The sequence below is a fragment of the Myxocyprinus asiaticus genome, chromosome 42 (genome assembly GCF_019703515.2).
Source record: "Myxocyprinus asiaticus isolate MX2 ecotype Aquarium Trade chromosome 42, UBuf_Myxa_2, whole genome shotgun sequence".
NCBI classification, from domain to species: Eukaryota; Metazoa; Chordata; class Actinopteri; order Cypriniformes; family Catostomidae; genus Myxocyprinus; species Myxocyprinus asiaticus.
This window is the reverse complement of record NC_059385.1, coordinates 1,226,851-1,245,000: the sequence shown is the minus strand read 5'-3', so window position 1 is coordinate 1,245,000 and position 18,150 is coordinate 1,226,851. Positions and strand designations below refer to the sequence as shown.

At 39.0% G+C, this 18,150-nt stretch overlaps 1 protein-coding gene across 3 annotated transcripts in view; it reads right to left on the bottom strand.

Moving 5' to 3' along the window:
• Positions 1 to 18,150, bottom strand: part of LOC127433065 (netrin receptor UNC5C-like) — a 260,166-nt gene that overhangs the window by 30,533 nt on the left and 211,483 nt on the right. For 2 of the 3 annotated variants that reach the window (XM_051684703.1, XM_051684705.1), the window contains exons 8-10: positions 15,524 to 15,583; positions 6,206 to 6,397; positions 447 to 794 (exon numbers count right to left, since the gene is read on the bottom strand). In XM_051684703.1, the coding sequence (XP_051540663.1) occupies positions 447 to 794; positions 6,206 to 6,397; positions 15,524 to 15,583 (600 nt within the window). The remainder of the gene's footprint in view (positions 1 to 446; positions 795 to 6,205; positions 6,398 to 15,523; positions 15,584 to 18,150) is intronic. The other variant, XM_051684704.1, reaches the window with a different exon arrangement.

Here is an 18,150-nt window from a genome sequence, read left to right as displayed (position 1 = left end):
ATGGTGTCAATGATGGGCGTCAGTCGTGAGAATGATCACCCTCTCTGTGTCCTAATCCCTTTATATCCGACTCACTGTGGTAAGTCACTTTGCTGCTTCAGCTAATTTATGAGCAGCCAATGGCAGCAAAGAGCCACTCTCACCGTCAGCGCAACTCTCACGGGAGCTGTAAAAATCAGTGTGAGTGTGAGAGAGAAATTTATTGACCCGTAGAGACAGTTAGAGGTTGCCATCTTTTACACAAAGCTCAGCTGTGAAGTACTCAATGACTTCAGGAGTTGGTAAATGTGTCCAGCTGAAGACTTGCAGGAAACACACAGCGGTCAGAGAGTGTCGGACATCTCTCTCGTTTGCCTCCGAGTAACATACTGTAAGTTTGAGTGCAGTGAATGCACAATTGCCCGTGCAATGACATGTGCACATACAGTCACGTGACACACACTGACCTGAGTTGGGAACAATCAGATGTCCTCCGAGAGAGTTGAAGGAACCGAACGCGGTGCAGGAAGGGTCCCGCGAGCGCACCAGCGTCTGCGTGCGGCGGCTGATGGTGTCGCTGTCAATCAGGGCATGCGAGAGTTTGGGCGAAAATTTGGATGAGATGTCGGAGAGGTCCTCCTGAGGCGTGACCATACCGGACGAGTTGTACACCTTGATCTTCAGGTTGGGCAACGGGTCGAGCAGAGGAGAGTTCGTCATGGGGATTTTATCAGCCACGTCATGGAGGGCGTAAACGGGACCTCTGTACATGGCGGCAGCTGACGTCAGATCAGGAGGAGCCGTTAGGAGATCAGCTAAAGAGAGAACAAACAGAATTTATTAATTAACAAAATTGCAGCTTGATTGGAAAAGTCACTTTTGTCCACTTGGTTAACAAGTACACTAACTTTTGGAAAATCTATATTGGGGCAAAATTGTTTGGTGTGCCTGGAAATGACACCAAAAATGTGAGACAGTCATAATTTTTGAAAACTTGATGGAAATCTTTTTCACACCATAAATATTGAAACGGTTTATTTCACTCTTTGTTTACATGATAATAGTTTTAAATGTTCTAATTTGTATTTTCAAAGTTTAATATTAAAAGCATGGGTCTGGGACAAGGCTAAAACTGTAAAATCGATACATAAAAGGCATTTTAAAAAGTACCAAACATAAACGATGAAGGCCAGGTGAAACATTTAAAAATAACTTTTAATGTGAGCCTCATGCAACAACAAAAAAGTTGAAATCTGTTCATTTTGATGAAAATCAACCCCTGGGACATTAAATGGCCCCATAGAACAATGCATATACACTATATTGCCAAAAGTATTCGCTCATCTGCCTTTAGACGCATATGAACTTAAGTGACATCCCATTCTTAATCCATAGGGTTTAATATGAGGTCGGCCCACCCTTTGCAGCTATAACAGCTTCAACTCTTCTGGGAAGGCTTTCCACAAGGTTTAGGAGTGTGTTTATGGGACTTTTTGACCATTCTTCCAGAAGCGCATTTGTGAGGTCAGACACTGATGTTGGACGAGAAAGACTGCGAGCCAGGCCTCGCTCCAATTCATCCCAAAGGTGCTCTATCGGGTTGAGGTCAGGACTCTGTGCAGGCCAGTCAAGCTCTTCCACACCAAACTCGCTCATCCATGTCTTTATGGACCTTGCTTTGTGCACTGGTGCGCAGTCAGTGTTGGAACAGGAAGGGGCCATCCCCAAACTATTCCTACAAAGTTGGGAGCATGGAATTGTCCAAAATCTCTTGGTATGCTGAAGCATTCAGAGTTTCTTTCACTGGAACTAAGGGGCCAAGCCCAGCTCCTGAAAAACAACCCCACACCATAATCCCCCCTCCACCAAACTTCACAGTTGGCACAATGCAGTCAGACAAGTACCGTTCTCCTGGCAACCACCAAACCCAGACTCGTCCATCAGATTGCCAGATGGATAAGCGTGATTTGTCACTTCAGAGAACGCGTCTCCACTGCTCTAGAGTCCAGTGGCAGCGTGCTTTACACCACTGCATCTGACGCTTTGCATTGCACTTGGTGATGTATGGCTTGGATGCAGCTGCTCGGCCATGGAAACCCATTCCATGAAGCTCTCTACGCACTGTTCTTGAGCTAATCTGAAGGCCACATGAACTTTGGAGGTCTGTAGCGATTGACTCTGCAGAAAGTTGGCGACCTCTGCGAACTATGCACCTCAGCATCCGCTGACCCTGCTCTGTCATTTTACGTGGCCTACCACTTCGTGGCTGAGTTGCTGTCATTCCCAATCGCATCCACTTTGTTATAATACCACTGACAGTTGACTGTGGAATATTTAGTAGCAAGGAAATTTCACGACTGGACTTGTTGCACAGGTGGCATCCTATCACAGTACCACGCTGGAATTCACTGAGCTCCTGAGAGCGGCCCATTCTTTCACAAATGTTTGTAGAAGCAGTCTGCATGCCTAGGTGCTTCATTTTATACACCTGTGGCCATGGAAGTGATTGGAACACCTGAATTCAATTATTTGGATAGGTGAGCGAATACTTGAATACTTTTGGCAATATAGTGTATGTATATAATGCTGTTTTGGAAGGAAATTGGCACTTTAATTCACCTGATCACAAAGTATAGTCAGGACATTACTGATGTAACAGCACCATCACTATTTGAAAAAAGTCATTTTTGATCAAATCTAGACAGCAGCCATCACTCCAACACCTTATCCTTGAGTAATCATGATAAATTGATCATTTGGTACTAGAAAATCACTTGCCATTATATCAAACACAGCTGAAAGATATTTGGTTCATTAAATTAATCTTAACATTGTCTTTGTGTTTGTTTTTGAGTTGCCACAGTATGCAATAGACTGGCATGTCTGAAGGTCAATATTAGGTCAAAAATGGCACAAAATGATATAAAATCAAGTCTTTAAATAAATAAATAATAAAAATGAATAAATGCAAGTCTTATGGTGCATTCACGTCATGTCAGTATGGCAACTCTATTAATTCACCTTCACAAAAAAATGCTCAAGGCATCAATGGCAAAATAAAACAGCATATTAAACAGAAATATGTTCACACGCTTCAGCTATTGAGGCCGCTGCCATACTGGTCCTTTATAACTTCTACGAAGACGTGAACGCTTTTTATAAGTCGGAATCTCGCAGTTATGGTAATTCTGACATGACGAGAACGCACCATTATATTAAGTTAATGTGAGTCTTTGTCCCAATCAGTCACAACATTTTTTCAGTTGCTTAGTTTCCATTTTTGTTGTGCTGGGTAGCTCCACCCACAAAGAAATCTCATTGGTCAAAAACCAATCCATATATCGGTTTATTGAACATTAAATATGTTCTAATTGGCTGTGCATTTGTCACTTTACACTGTATTTTTTGCATATACTGGAGGACACAAAAATGTACTTGCACCAAGTTGCATTTGTACTAGACAAGACATTTATTAATGTATCTAAGATAAATCTAGTCCTAAATATTTATTTGAGGCCTGATGAAGTGTTTGTCCCTATAGAGTGCTGTATATTCAGGAGTGTACAAAGTCGTCATAAGTCTTTTTCCCCGTTCTGTGTGCGGCAGACAGTGCAGACCGATGAGGGCATCGGGATCAGCGCTGCACGTATGAAAGCAGATGGCATCTTTACAAATGACCCAATGCTTCACAGGTACACACATGAATATTCATAAGTGTAGTGAGTGGGCGTGGTGTTACGCTGCAAGCTCCTCCTCCCTCCTGTTCATAGTTAGAGCTGTTGAACCCAAGACACTCTTAAACTGACACTATGAGTGCTCTCTTTCAACGAGTGCACTTTCAGATCATTCACACAACCAGTTATGGAAACCATGGCAACTCATCACCATATGAGTGTTACAAAGTGTCAAAACAAGAAAAGAAAAAAAAAGCAGCATCTTCTACAAAATTCGTTGCATTAAAGGGGTAATAGACTGTTTTCCGTCTGTGCTGTTCATATTTTTAATTGTTGCATACTGTAAACATTGGATTGGAAAAATAAATAAAAAATTCTGTCACTTCCAAGTGTCGTCCGTCTAAAGTCTGGATGTGTAAAAGTGAGGTCTCGTAAGTGAATCATACAGACCCTCATTTCTCATTCAACGCTGCTCTCCTGTCTGGTTATACCTCACCTTTACTTCATCTGATGTGTAATTAACACTCAATGTGCCAGACAGACAGAGCTAATTACAGCCTCATGACAACGTACAGGTTGCCTTCACATCAAAGTGACAAGCATTCTAATGACGCTCACCTGATGCCGCGAGTTTCCCCCCTCCCTACAAAACGCGTCCTTGTGCCCGTCCTGATGCTCCACCGGGGAGCGCAGCACTTTCAATTATCAATGTCTACGGCGTTCTTTTCACGTCAGAGAGATTTTGACACACATCAATTCTCAATCTAAAGCTGTCATGCCATCACCCCCCCTCCACCCCCCCTCATTCATCACCGGCAAAATGATCTGTCACTTCTTTTATCATTACAGTGACATTGACGATTCATGAGTTCACGGACAAAAGAGGCTGCAGAGTCACTCGTGATTGGACGATGGTGGTGTGATGCACTTAAAGGGATAGTAAACCAAAAAGGAAATTCAGACATCATCTACTCACCCTCTTATAGTTACAAACACATGGAAACTTGCTTCAGATACACTGAAAGTGGTTGGTGATTTACAATAGCTGCTCAACTCAAAAAGGACAAAACAGCACCATAAAAGTATTTCATACAAATTGTGCTACATTCCAAGTCTTATAAAATCATATGACAGCTTCATGTGTGGAACAGACTCAAATTTAAGTCGTTATTCAATGATAATCTTTCCTTCGATCAGAGCTTACAACTGTCATTCACACTTGTGTTAAATTAAAAACAACGACACGTGTGGAAGCATCACTCTTGGTTTACCGTCACTGATGTCAAAAGCCATTGGCTCTCACTTGTCATGTGACTAATTACAACTAAGGTTGCAACCATTTATTATTTTAATAATAGATGAATCAATAATTCTTTTTGATTAATCAATTAATTGGATACATTGATTAATCGAAGAAAAAAAAACAAACACTTTATTTCCGTCCTCATGAAGCCATCTATTTTGTGCAGTGCACCAGTCCCTCCTGCAGCAAAGCACCCCCACAACATGATGCTGCCACCCCCATGCTTCACGGTTGGGATGGTGTTCTTTGGCTTGCAAGCCTCACCCTTTTTCCTCCAAACATAACGATGGTCATTATGGCCAACAGTTCAATTTGTGTTTCATCAGACCAGAGGACATTTCTCCAAAATATAAGATCTTTGGCCCCATGTGCACTTGCAAACTGTATTCTGGGTTTTTAATGGCAGTTTTGGAGGAGTGGCTTCTTCCTTGCTGAGCAGCTTTTCAGGTTATGTCGATATAGGACTCGTTTTGCTGTGGATATAGATACTCGTCTACCTGTTTCCTCCAGCATCTTCACAAGGTTCTTTGCTGTTGTTCTGGGATTGATTTGCACTTTACACACCAAACTACGTTCATCTCTAGGAGACAGAATGCATCTCCTTCCTGAGCAGTATGATGGCTGTGTGGTCCCATGGTGTTTATACTTGTGTACTATTGTTTGTACAGATGAACGTGGTACCTTCAGGCGTTTGGAAATTGCTCCCAAGGATGAACCAGACTTGTGGAGGTCCACAATTTGTTTTCTGAGGTTTTGGCTGATTTCTTTTGATTTTCCCATGATGTCAAGCAAAGAGGCACTGAGTTTGAAGGTAGGCCTTAAAATACATTCACAGGTACACCTCTAATTCAGTACACCTCCTAGCAGAAGCTAATTGGCTAAAGGCTTGACATCATTTTCTGGAATTATCCAACTTAGTGTATGTAAACTTCTGACCCACTGGAATTGTGATATAGTCAATTAAAAGTGAAACAATCTGTCTGTAAACAATAGTTGGACAAATTACTCGTGTCATACACAAAGCAGATGTCCTAAATGACTTGCCAAAATTAGTGAATATTATCAGTGAATAACAGCTTAAATTTGGGTTTGTTCCTCACAAAGACATTCTGCAATTCATTTAATGGAAAAGGAGCATTCTGCTAAAATGATCATTTTGTGTTCCACAGTCACATGGGTTAGGAACGACACAAGGGCGAGTAAATGACATATTTTAGGGTGAATTATACGGGTGCATCCGTTGACCCACCTGTCCGAGCCGTCTTGATGTTGACTGGCTGGAATCCTCCGTTGAGCGCCGACGAATCCATGATGTCAGAGTCAAAGTCTCTGTGGTTCTTCCGGTAGACGAAGAGTGCCACAATGACAGAAATAACCAAACACATGATGACCGCGATCACAATGCCCACGTACAGCGCCACATCATCCGTGCTCGGGGCCGCTGGAGACAGACAGACAGAGAGACAGACAGGTCTTTAGACAGTTTCAGTATCATGGGGTTTAGACACACAGCAGATGAATCACATTTGATTGATAGCGCTTTTATTAAAGCTGTGTCAAATTAGGAGGATGATGTTATCTGATGTCCAATATCCTCCTCACTGATCGCTCTGGAAATTAATAACTGCAAGACTTCATTATATTCCAGTGAGTGAACAGAAACCTCCGGTGCTGCTATAACAATGATGCATTGTGATAAAGTGCTGCCCAAACACGTCAAATAAGTCTTACAGTCATAATGATGGAGTTTGTATTAATTTGATTGTTCATAGTACAAATATCTACATTTATGGAAAAATCAGGCAGAAAATGTCGGTCATATTTAACCCCAAATCAATGCAAAAAAATCCGAAATTGAATTTAGCATTAAGAAATTAGGACATTATTTTCTGAACACTTCAGCACATTGAATATCCCAATTCTCATTACAGTAACACATCTGGACTTACTATTTCCATTCTTTTCAATGATGATACTCATTATTGTTTTGCAGTATATTACAGTAAAAATGATGCAGTCGTACAATGCTTTTTTATTAAAAAAAGAAAAAAAATGAAAGGCTGTACCAAAGGAGTACTACTATGATGTATAAATACTTTTACAAATTATATATATATATATATATATATATATATATATATATATATATAAAACGGTAATGAGAATTGGGGGGTAAAATATGCATAACTGTCATGAAAATGTCAATTTTTTTTTAATGGCCCTAAAAATAGGGGGAATTTTTTTTATGTAAATATGAAAATATGTAAAATATAATGATAACACTTGACAATAAAGTTCTATTCGTCAACATTTTACGCATTAGATATCATGAATTAACAATAAACAATAACTTTAATATTAATGTTCCTATTGCACTAACCTTAACTACTATCCAAATTGAATTAACTAATCTCATCATGTACAATTTTTAATGTAAAACAAATATCTTTAAATTTAATACATAGGTGACTAATAATAGGTGACTGAAGTGAACAAATACAACCTTCTTTTTGGTGATTTTCTCCCCTTTTTCACCCAATTTGTAATGCCCAATTCCCAATGCGCTCCAATTCCCAAAGTCCTCGTGGTGGCGTAGTGACTCGCCTCAATCCGGGTGGCGGAGGACGAATCTCAGTTGACTCCACGTCTGAGACCGTCAACCCACGCACCTTATCACGTGGCTTGTTGAGCGCGTTGCCGCAGAGACATAGCGCGTGTGGAGGCTTCACGCTATTGAGCGTGGATGCCACGGAGAACTGACCACACGCCCCACCGAGAACGAACCACATTATAGCGACCACGAGGAGGTTACCCCATGTGATTCTACCCTCCCTAGCAACTGGGCCAATTTGGTTGCTTAGGAGACCTGGCTGGAGTCACTCAGCACACCCTGGGATTCAAACTCGCGAACTCCAGGGGTGGTAGTCAGCGTCTTTTACCACTGAGCTACCTCTTGTTTTAAGAGTAAATTAGGACCAGGACATTGTCTTACAGGATCAGACTTTTTGTGAGTTGCATAATTCACCCAAAAATGACAATTCTGTCATCATTTACTCCTAATACCTAATACTCCCATTTACCTAATATTGTTCCAAACCTGTATGACTGACTTATTTTTAAGCAAAAATGCCTCAACCATCCACTCGTATGGTATGGAGAGAAAAAATATGCAATGAAAGAGAATAGTGACTGAGGCTAACATTCTGACTAACATCACATTTTGTGCCCCATGGATAAAAAGCAGCAGGTTTGAAACAACATGAGGATGATTAAATAATGACATTTTTTTTTTTTTTTTTTTTGCAAACTAACCCTTTATAGGACAAGAAAACAACTAGATTATAAATTAGCATTACATTTAAATCAGATAAGTGTTAGAAAAGTTGAGTGTTAGCAGACAGATACAGCCCACTGCAAGATAACGAAGAAGAGACAAGAGGAAAACACATCTCAGAGAGGCAAGATCATGATAAAATAACAGTCCATATGAACATGAGAATATGTTTCAGATTATACAGGACTGAAATTCTCTGGCCTGACTGTGTTTCATGACTTCATTATGGATTGACTTTAGAAAATCACATCTTTCTCTCACTCAACTCTTTCCATCTGGAAAAATCCACGTGATTATCTGGAATGGAATCGAGTCTATACAGCGTTTGACAAGCCGTCATTAGAAGCAATACGTGTCCCTCATTTCCATAGAAACAGTCCTTTTGTCCCCCTGATAATTGTGAGAAATGCAATTTCCTGTCAAAGCGATGACGAGTTGGAAATGGCTGTAGTATAAAGGTGTCCACGGGCCTCGGGTGACACGCACCACTCTGAAAACACAGTCAGACCCTGAGAGAAAACCTTGAGAGGGTCCATTGATTCCTGCATCAATACAGGTAACCTCCTGTCGGCTCAATTAATTGAATGCATGTTCCTAACTCTCTAATTTGCGCTTGTATTGAACTCTCAGTATTGCACAGAGCAGAAGCATTCGATGAGAGTCACACACACACACACACATATATATGAAACAGCGCTGTAATACTCAACTCCACCAGCAGATGCCGCTGTCAGACATCAGAATGTGAAAGATGGATTAAACCTCACTGGTCATTTGCAAGCATACTATAAATACTACTCTTACTAGTTTTGCAGCATGCATAAATTATACTATATAAATTATATGAATTTTATGCATGCATGAATTACATACATGCATTTGCTTGAAATGATCCTTTATTTCTCATTATTTAACATTTCAACATTTGTGACAACATTAAATAAAAAATAAGGTCATGTGACAACAGTGTAGTGTAGTACTGTTTAAAACAGGGATATTTATCGTCCAATTATTGACCAAATAAAAACCGTTGGCATATCAGCGATAAGCATGCAATTACGTTTAAATATCGCTTTGTATATTTTTTTTTCCTGTGTGCATTATAAAGAAACACCTACCAAAATAAATTAAACTTGAAGCATGTTGAATATGCATAGTGTGCATTTGTAATGTTCTATTATCATCTGTAAAATGCAAGTTATATATTTTTAACTACAAAAATAGAGGTGCAAAAAAATGTTTTAGAGGTGCAAAATAGAAAAATAGTCATATTCAACAGATCCAATCCATCTTGGAAATTAATGTTAGAAAAATAAAACAGATTTTTACGTCTTTGTACATATTTGTAAAGCATAATTCCTAAGCAAAATGGTGATTTAATGACCAAATAAGGCGAGTAAGTGGCAAAATATGGGTATTGGCCTATAGTTTTTTGTTAAAATCATTATCAGCCAAACATTTTCAAATCGGTGCATCCCTAGTTTAAAATGTTAATTCTAATTAAACAATGTCTACTGTTATTTAAAAAATCTAGTAGGCATTATACAGTGTACTCTGTGCAGTATTCAGTAAGTAGTATGCTAGTATTCCATTTTTAACAAGGGCTGAACCGTTGCATTATGCAGTGTTTCACATACTATTTAATATATATATATCACACACACACACACACACACACACACACACACACACACACACACACAGTATATAGACAATAGTATGCAAACATCATGCTCCAAACCTCAGCTAACATTAGTCCTGATGAAATAAAGTATTCAACAGCACTGATTGTCTATTCAATTATATATTGTTGGTTTATATAATATATATATATATATATTGGTTTATGAGTGACCTGTAATGAGTGCAGTGGTTAAAGAGAAAACTCGTTATGTTGGGGTTTAATTCAGATGAGATGTCGAGTTGGACCTGCCCGACTCCCGCTCATGCTAGTGGCCTTGTTAGTCACCTAACAGTATTTTCTCTTCTTTAATTAAAAGCTCGTGTCTGTCAGGTAAAGATGGAAGTCATGTGGTGCATGTGTGAGTGTGTCATGTGTGTATACAGTACATGCCTGCAGCAGCAATCAATGTCATGATCAGCGCCACGTGGCCCATGTGGAGTTTAATCACTGTGACAATCCAAATTAATCTCACTAATGTGAACACTGCCCTCTTAAACCAGACGCACTGACCTACAAAGTCAACAACCCCCCACCACGACAACAGGAGGATTCATGGCTGAATGTAAACAAAGAAGTTCTCACATGTACAGTGAACGTGCAGAAGCGGCAATGACATTTCAGAGCTAGGAACTAAAAGTGTTAGGTTTCGCAAAAATGGAATTTCCGTCATTATTTACTCGCCCTGACGTTGTTCCAAACTCGTACAACTTTCTTCTGCGGAATGTTCACACTGCTCTTTTCCAGCGTCCATAGGGCTCGTGTGTCTTCTGATATCATATAACAAATATTTTGTTTGAGGAACATGCAAATTTAAGTAGTTATTCACTGAAAATCTGTCATCTGTTGCAGATCTTTTATATATATTTAAATATGCATCAGGTTTGACATCAATGATCCCAAATGCTATTCGTCACTCATACAGCTTTTTCCAGAAAACACCATTTTTGGTCTTAATAATGAACATTATTTAATATGTTTATTACTGTGCCTGTTATATTATCCAGTCATAAAAATAGCAGTGAGGTTCAGCGATTCATTTAAAAATAAAGCACTTCTCTTCATGCATGCAGATGAAGGAATTTCTAGACAGTTTACTGGAAGTGATTCCGTTACTCAAGATAAAATAACTAACATGACCAAAAGCCTTTCCGGAAAATAACGTCACAGAGTTTAATGGCATTTTGGTGCTCATGTGTGAATGGTAGAGAAGCAAACCAATGCATGCATGAATAGCAGATGTACTGCATTTACCAGAAATCAAATTTGACTGCAATTTAATGGGTTTAATGTGTGAAAGTGGCTATTGAGTTGTGACTGTTTATAACATGTCAAACTTAAATATATCGTAGAGCTTTAGAACACTTTGAATACAGCACATGAGTCGTATGGGCTTTTTAAAATAAAACGGTAATGGTAACATTTTATAATAAGGTTTAATTTGTAAACATTAGTCAATGCATTACCTATAATGAACTAACAAAAATCTTAGTTCAAGTCCAGTGGTTTTAATGGTCATTTCCTCCTGCGTACAGGGGAAGAAATGAAACAAAGTGTCTCCTGAGAACACAGTGCATAACATTTAACATGCAACATGTTGAATACACTGAATACAACAGTGAATACGAAACAACACTGTGCATGATAAATAATGAATGCAATGTTAATGTATGAAAATACAATTGTTTATTGTTAATCCATGATGCCTTAAATAATGTTAACAAATACAACCTTGTTGTAAAGAGTTCAAATCTGTATAGGGTTGCTGCAGAGTTTTAAGACCTTTTTCAAGACCTGAACAAATAAAATGAATACCGTATCCCCATACCAAAACAAACCCACACAATCTCAAAATAAATCATGTATCACAGACTCTTACTTGAGCAGGCAGGGGCACACATTCAACATGGCCTTAACATTGCGTATCAGTAGTGGGGGCTTGGGTATCTCAGTGAGTATTGACGCTGACTACCACCCCTGGAGTCGCGAGTTTGAATCCAGGATGCGCTGAGTGACTCCAGCCAGGTCTCCTAAGCAACCAAATTGGCCCGGTTGCTAGGGAGGGTAGAGTCACATGAGGTAACCTCCTCGTGGTCGCTATAATGTGGTTCTCACTCTCGGTGGGGCCAGTGGCGAGTTGTGCATGGATGCCGCGGAGAATAGCGTGAAGCCTCCACACACGCTATGTCTCCGCGGTAACGCGCCTCATCAAGCCACGTGATAAGATGCGCGGATTGACGGTCTCAGACGGTCTCACCCGGATTGAGGCGAGTCACTACGTCACCACGAGGACTTAGAGCGCATTGGGAATTGGGCATTCCAAATTGGGGAGAAAAGGGGAGAAAAAAAAAATATATATATATATATATATAAGAAAAAAGATTTGATTCATGGAGCAGAACTTTTAACTATAAAGGCTGAAATACACCGGGGACTCTTATTTTGAAATGTCTGTGCGTCACTGCTTCCAGCTGCTCATTCAAACAGATCAGGGATATAAAATGTACACTCCTTCAATAATCTACTGTGTATTACAATATAAACAAATAAAAGTAAACATTGTCATATTTTATGTTGATCATTAATGATCACTTGTCATTAATTTCCGATTTGGCCTAATGTTTATGAACTGCTCTGCAACAGCTGGAAACACTCACCAGCCCCCTCGTTCTTGGAGAAAATACAACAGTGCCACATTTTGACTTTGAAGGACGTACTGCATGCATTTATTAAGTTTGATCATCACTTTAGGTCATATCACGATTCCCATCTTTCCACCCCCAAATTTAAGACCTCTTTAAATGATAATTAACACTTTTATTGTATCATTAAAGACTTTTTATGACCTTATATTTTGGAAAACTGAATTTAAGACATTTTAAAACTTTTTAAAGAACCGCGGGAACCCTGCTGTATGATACTTTAACGTGCTTACTGGAGCTCGACAGCCCCTGGTCACTGTATGCTTTCATTGTATGGAAAAGGACAGCGTGAACATTCAGCTAAACATCTTATGTTGTGTTCTTTGAGAGAAAAATCGAACGTGAACTATTCCATTAAACTGAGACCTCAAAGTAATGGTTCTGCCGTAAAATGTCATGGTTCTGCAAGATGTCCATTTCAAGAAGCCTTTGAGCAGCTCTGGTTCTGAAAGCCACAGCACTGCGGTACAGGGTTGAGAGACGGTCATGAGCGCATGAGGACCTGATCCTATCGATCGGCCTGTGATCTCAGGGTGCCCACGGGGCGGAGAGGGGCCCGGTAACGGGGTTTGATTATCTGCCAGACTCTAAGCCCAGCGGTGGCTTGCCGTTTCTACACAGTCCCACTTTGACACGGGCAAGGTGAGGCATCTCAAATGAGCGTGAGAGCGACTTGACCCGTGCAAACGGCGAGTAAATGTAAAAATCTATTTCTGGTCAGTTCGCTGACATGGATACTCCCTCATTTCTCTCCTAACGGAGCCAACTCCTGTATTATTCATAAGCTTTCACCATTACGCTCCTCCTGGAATGCAGGCGCCTATCTTTAACAAAGATATCAGGGTAAATGATGACACTACAGGGCCATGAAGCTGCTCATGTTCTGGTCCGTATGGATCCAGTGAATCAAGCTGTAATGATAAAAGTATTCCGATATCATCTAAACGCACCTCTCCTCCTGTTCGCTGCATAAACCTTGCGCCCGACTGTCTGTCGTTGGTACTTTGATGATAAAGCGTCGCAGTCACCAGGGGTGAGCATTAAAATGTATCGCTTAGATGAATATGCTTCTTTGAACATGAGGCGGTGAAGGCAGGAGATTGCATGGGGAAATGAAAAGGATTACTGAGCAGTTTGCAGGAGAGTCGTTTGGACAGACAGAACATGTCCTCAACCAGTGAACACAGTGGTCAAGCGTAGAAGAGATGCTCCACATCACCAGACAGACTGAAAGATCCTATTTTATTCTAATAAGTTTTATGGAGTAGTTTTTTATTTCGTCATTCTTGTGTGGATGAAAGAAAAATAAATGCATTTTCAATTTGCTAACGTCATTGTTTTTGTATGCATTTGTTGAGAGCGTTTGAAAGAGTGTCGTTCCAGTGTGAATGAGTGAAGCGTAGCAAAATTCATGCGTTTTCCAACGAGTATTAAATTACAGGAATTAAGGGAATATTCCAGTTTTAATTCACGATACGCTTAATCAACAGCATTAGTGGCAAAATGATGACTACCACAAAAAATAAATATTCCACCATGTATGCAGAGATTTGTGTTTGAGTCATGCTTGTACTGTGTGTTGTGTTTTTTAATGTTTGTTACATGCTTTTCACGTATCCTCTCATTTTGGTAATAAGTTATTACACCCGTTTAAAGTTCATTATTCTCTCTCAGCGTAACAATTCATCAGGATTACCATAAAATACTCAAATGGACATGATACAATGTATGCAAGTGTTATTTCATTTACTTCTCATTTAAATCAGCATACATCTGTAATATAAGGACACTTCTGGTTCACGGCGAATCCGCCAAACCTTAAATTGGAGCAGTTAAGAGTTGATCAGATTGTGAAGTACAGATCCAAAGCCTTTCAATGACAAATATTTAGTTTCAAGTGAGCAGTTTTTAATTAATTACCTAGCAGCTCCAGTTTAAAGGGTTAAAACGGGGGAAATAGGGGGCCTGGGTGACTCAGCGAGTATTGACGCTGACTATCACCCCTGGAGTCACGAGTTTGAATCCAGGGCGTGCTGAGTGACTCCAGCCAGGTCTCCTAAGCAACCAAATTGACCCGGTTGCTAGGGAGGGTAGAGTCACACGGGGTAACCTCCTCGTGGTCACGATTAGTGGTTCTCGCTCTCAATGGGGCGTGTGGTATGTTGTGCGTGGATCGCGGAGAGTAGCATGAGCCTCCACATGCTGCGAGTCTCCGCGGTGTCATGCACAACGAGTCACGTGATAAGATGCACGGATTGATGGTCTCAGAAGCGGAGGCAACTGAGACTTTTCCTCCGCCACACACAATTTTACAACTTTGTTGTCATGACGATGTAAACACTGTAACGGCCAAATGTGGTAAATACCGTAACACAGGTAAATCACTCATTTTATCATACTATAATCAGGTTAATGCATATTGTTTACGTCTTGTGTCTATACTTTTGAAACAGTGAGTATTTTAATGTTTACAGATTGACCCCATTGACTTCCATTGTAAGTGTCTCACTGGAACACACATTTGTGCATTTTTAAAGAAAAGGAGGGACGAGTCGAAATTAATTTTTATGCTAATCAACATTATGACACAAATGCTGTCGATTGAGATTAACATGCACTGAACCCGGAATATTCCTTTAATGCATGTTGACTCAACAGTATCTGTATGTTAGTAGATACTACACCGTTTACACAATGTCAACGTCTTGTTGACTCTAAGAGAAGAAAGCAGAAAGAGACAAAGAGGAAATGTTCAATGAGGGGGAAAAGACTATGAACAGAAGATTGACATGGAGGGAAAATGAGTTTGGAGAGACATGCAAACACAAAACAACAAAATGAAGCACTCACATGGATGAGGCAGAGCATTGCTCTTGTCTTTGGGTTCTGAGGACTTCTGATATAAAGAACCTTTAGGAGAGAGAGGGGAAGGGGGGATGGACGAAAATCAAATTTAACACAATCACATTGAACAAAATTAAACAAAAGCAACATAGACATGAGTGATGGTGACCGTGAGGGCGATTCTTCTCCATTTGGTGTCTAGTGGACTCTCTCTCCAGACAAACGAGGCGGTGTGTGGCCCGTGCGAGTGAACGGCACCATCCATCAGCCATGTTTTAGTGCTTCATTAGGACTAATGAGCAAGTAGAATGGATTGTTTTAAGCAGAGTCAATGAGTCAAACGCACTCATTGCGTCTCAGCTGACAATCGGACATGAGGGATTTGAGAACTGCTCACTGTTAGAGGAGAAACACCCACTAATGTAGCATGAGGAGGGGCGTTCAATCACGTCCTCACTGTCGCGAGGAGACCAGCAGAGCCCAACAACTCAAGCATATCTGCATACACTCTTTTTACAGCCACAGTGATGCATATCTAGAGTCTCTTAAAGACCAAACTGAGTGGAGTTTTTGACTCCTGTGATGACATTTCCTATAAAAACAGGAAAGTTGTGGGGTGGTGCAAAATCAAAAGAAATAAATCAATTATGTCTTGCATGAGCAAAATTAGGTCTACTTTAAGGATCATAAAAATTTTCGGCATTTTCGTATTTTCTTGACAACTAAGCACCTTCCCAGTTCTCATTAAAATAATGATATAATAATGATAATATTTATCATCACTGTAATATAAAAAAACATGATGAATAACATACATTTTAAAGTATTTATACATCATAAAAATGACAAAATAAATAAATAAATGGTTAAAATGTGTTTAATTGTCTCGAAAATAATGTCAAAAATTGCAAAAGAACGTTTAAATAGTAATAAAATAATAAATAAATAGCAATGGCCCTAAGAATAGGCTTCATTTTCTATATAAAATACAATCATTTATATTTTGTGATGAAATGTGTCCTGGAAATGTACGATTTACAAGTTATTCTCATTACTGTAATACAAAAATAAATAAATAAAATATAAAAAAAATAATAATTTCTGAATTAAAATCACCATATTAAAAATAACCATTGAGAATAATGAGAATAAAAAAAAAAAAAAAATTAAAAAAAAAAAAAAAAAGAGATGAAAGTGTTTAATCTTGAAAAAATTAAAAAAAACAAATATAAAATATAAATAATAACTGCTTAGTTTTGTTCTTTCTTTTAATGAGAAATGTAACCTGGAATTTAAAAAAAAAATGTTATTATCATTACTGCAATACAACAAATGCATAAACACATTAATTAATAAATAAATAAATAAATAACATTGAATATTACTTAAATTGTTTTATTCATAAAGCTTACTTTTATGCTGATTTAAAATCCTACTATTACAGAAACAAATAACCATTGTGAATAATAAGAATAACAATAATGCTTAATGCATAATCGTAATGAAAATGTTAACCAAAAAAGTACTAAAAAACAGGCTTTTTTTTATTTATTTTTATTTATTATATTCTGGGATTAAATGTGACCCGGACATGTTTTTCTGTGAGACTTCCGAAGTTTGGAATACTAGCATACTACTATACTAGCACTTAACCATAAACTCACTATAGCTAATTAGAGCAAGGAGGTATTTCCTGTTTAATTAAGTGGGAGGCACATTCTCAGTCTAAAGCCTTTAAAACATGTGACTTAAGATCAGGCCAGGATGAAATCTGCAGATTATCCTGAGTATTCCGCACTGATATTGGTGGGAAATTTGTGGAAATGCATGGAACAGATTTAAACAAGATCAGATGTGTTAAAGAGAGCTTCTGCAGTCTTACTGGTGGCTGAAAGTGAAATCAAATTAAGCAAAATATTTTAAAAACAAATTTGCAATGTGTGTCTGCTTATGACCCGTCTGCTGTTTGTTTTGTGGTAACTGATGTGGTGGCGAGCAGCTATTCAATCACTGAAGACATCATCGTGCATCAATCAAATTCAAGGTTTCCACTACAAACTTGACACAATTCCACACAGCAGCTTCATTTCTTCACTGATCATGTAATGACTTCACACACAAAATGAATTAGTTTAACTCAAATGGTTTATATACCCTTACACTGATGCTTTTAAATGGTAATACCCTGCTACTGTATTTTGATATACACCATGGTATTTCCATGCTACTCCAAGATACTTAAAAAATACATCATGAACAAATAAACAGTGATACCATGGTGCTTCTTGCTCCTTTGTTAGAGGTAGTGGTATTATCAGTCTTTTGGACTTGTCTTATGGTAGTACCATGGTATTTTTGGAGCTTTTGATTAGTGTTTGATGCGGTCTCATGTGAAACGGTGCGGTAAGGGCATCGGGCAGATATTGGGTTTCATACTGTAAAAAGAATTTGCACAAGATCCAGTTTCTGCAAGAAGAAAAATCCAGAGTTTGCCCTTGTGTTTGTCATGCCCTTTCTACAGATCGATATGTCAAGAAAATGTCATCTGTCTGTACATTAAGTAACCAAAGCCCAGAAAAAGCACATCATAACAAACGAAGACAGCCGAAGAGGCAAACAAACAGAGCAGACAG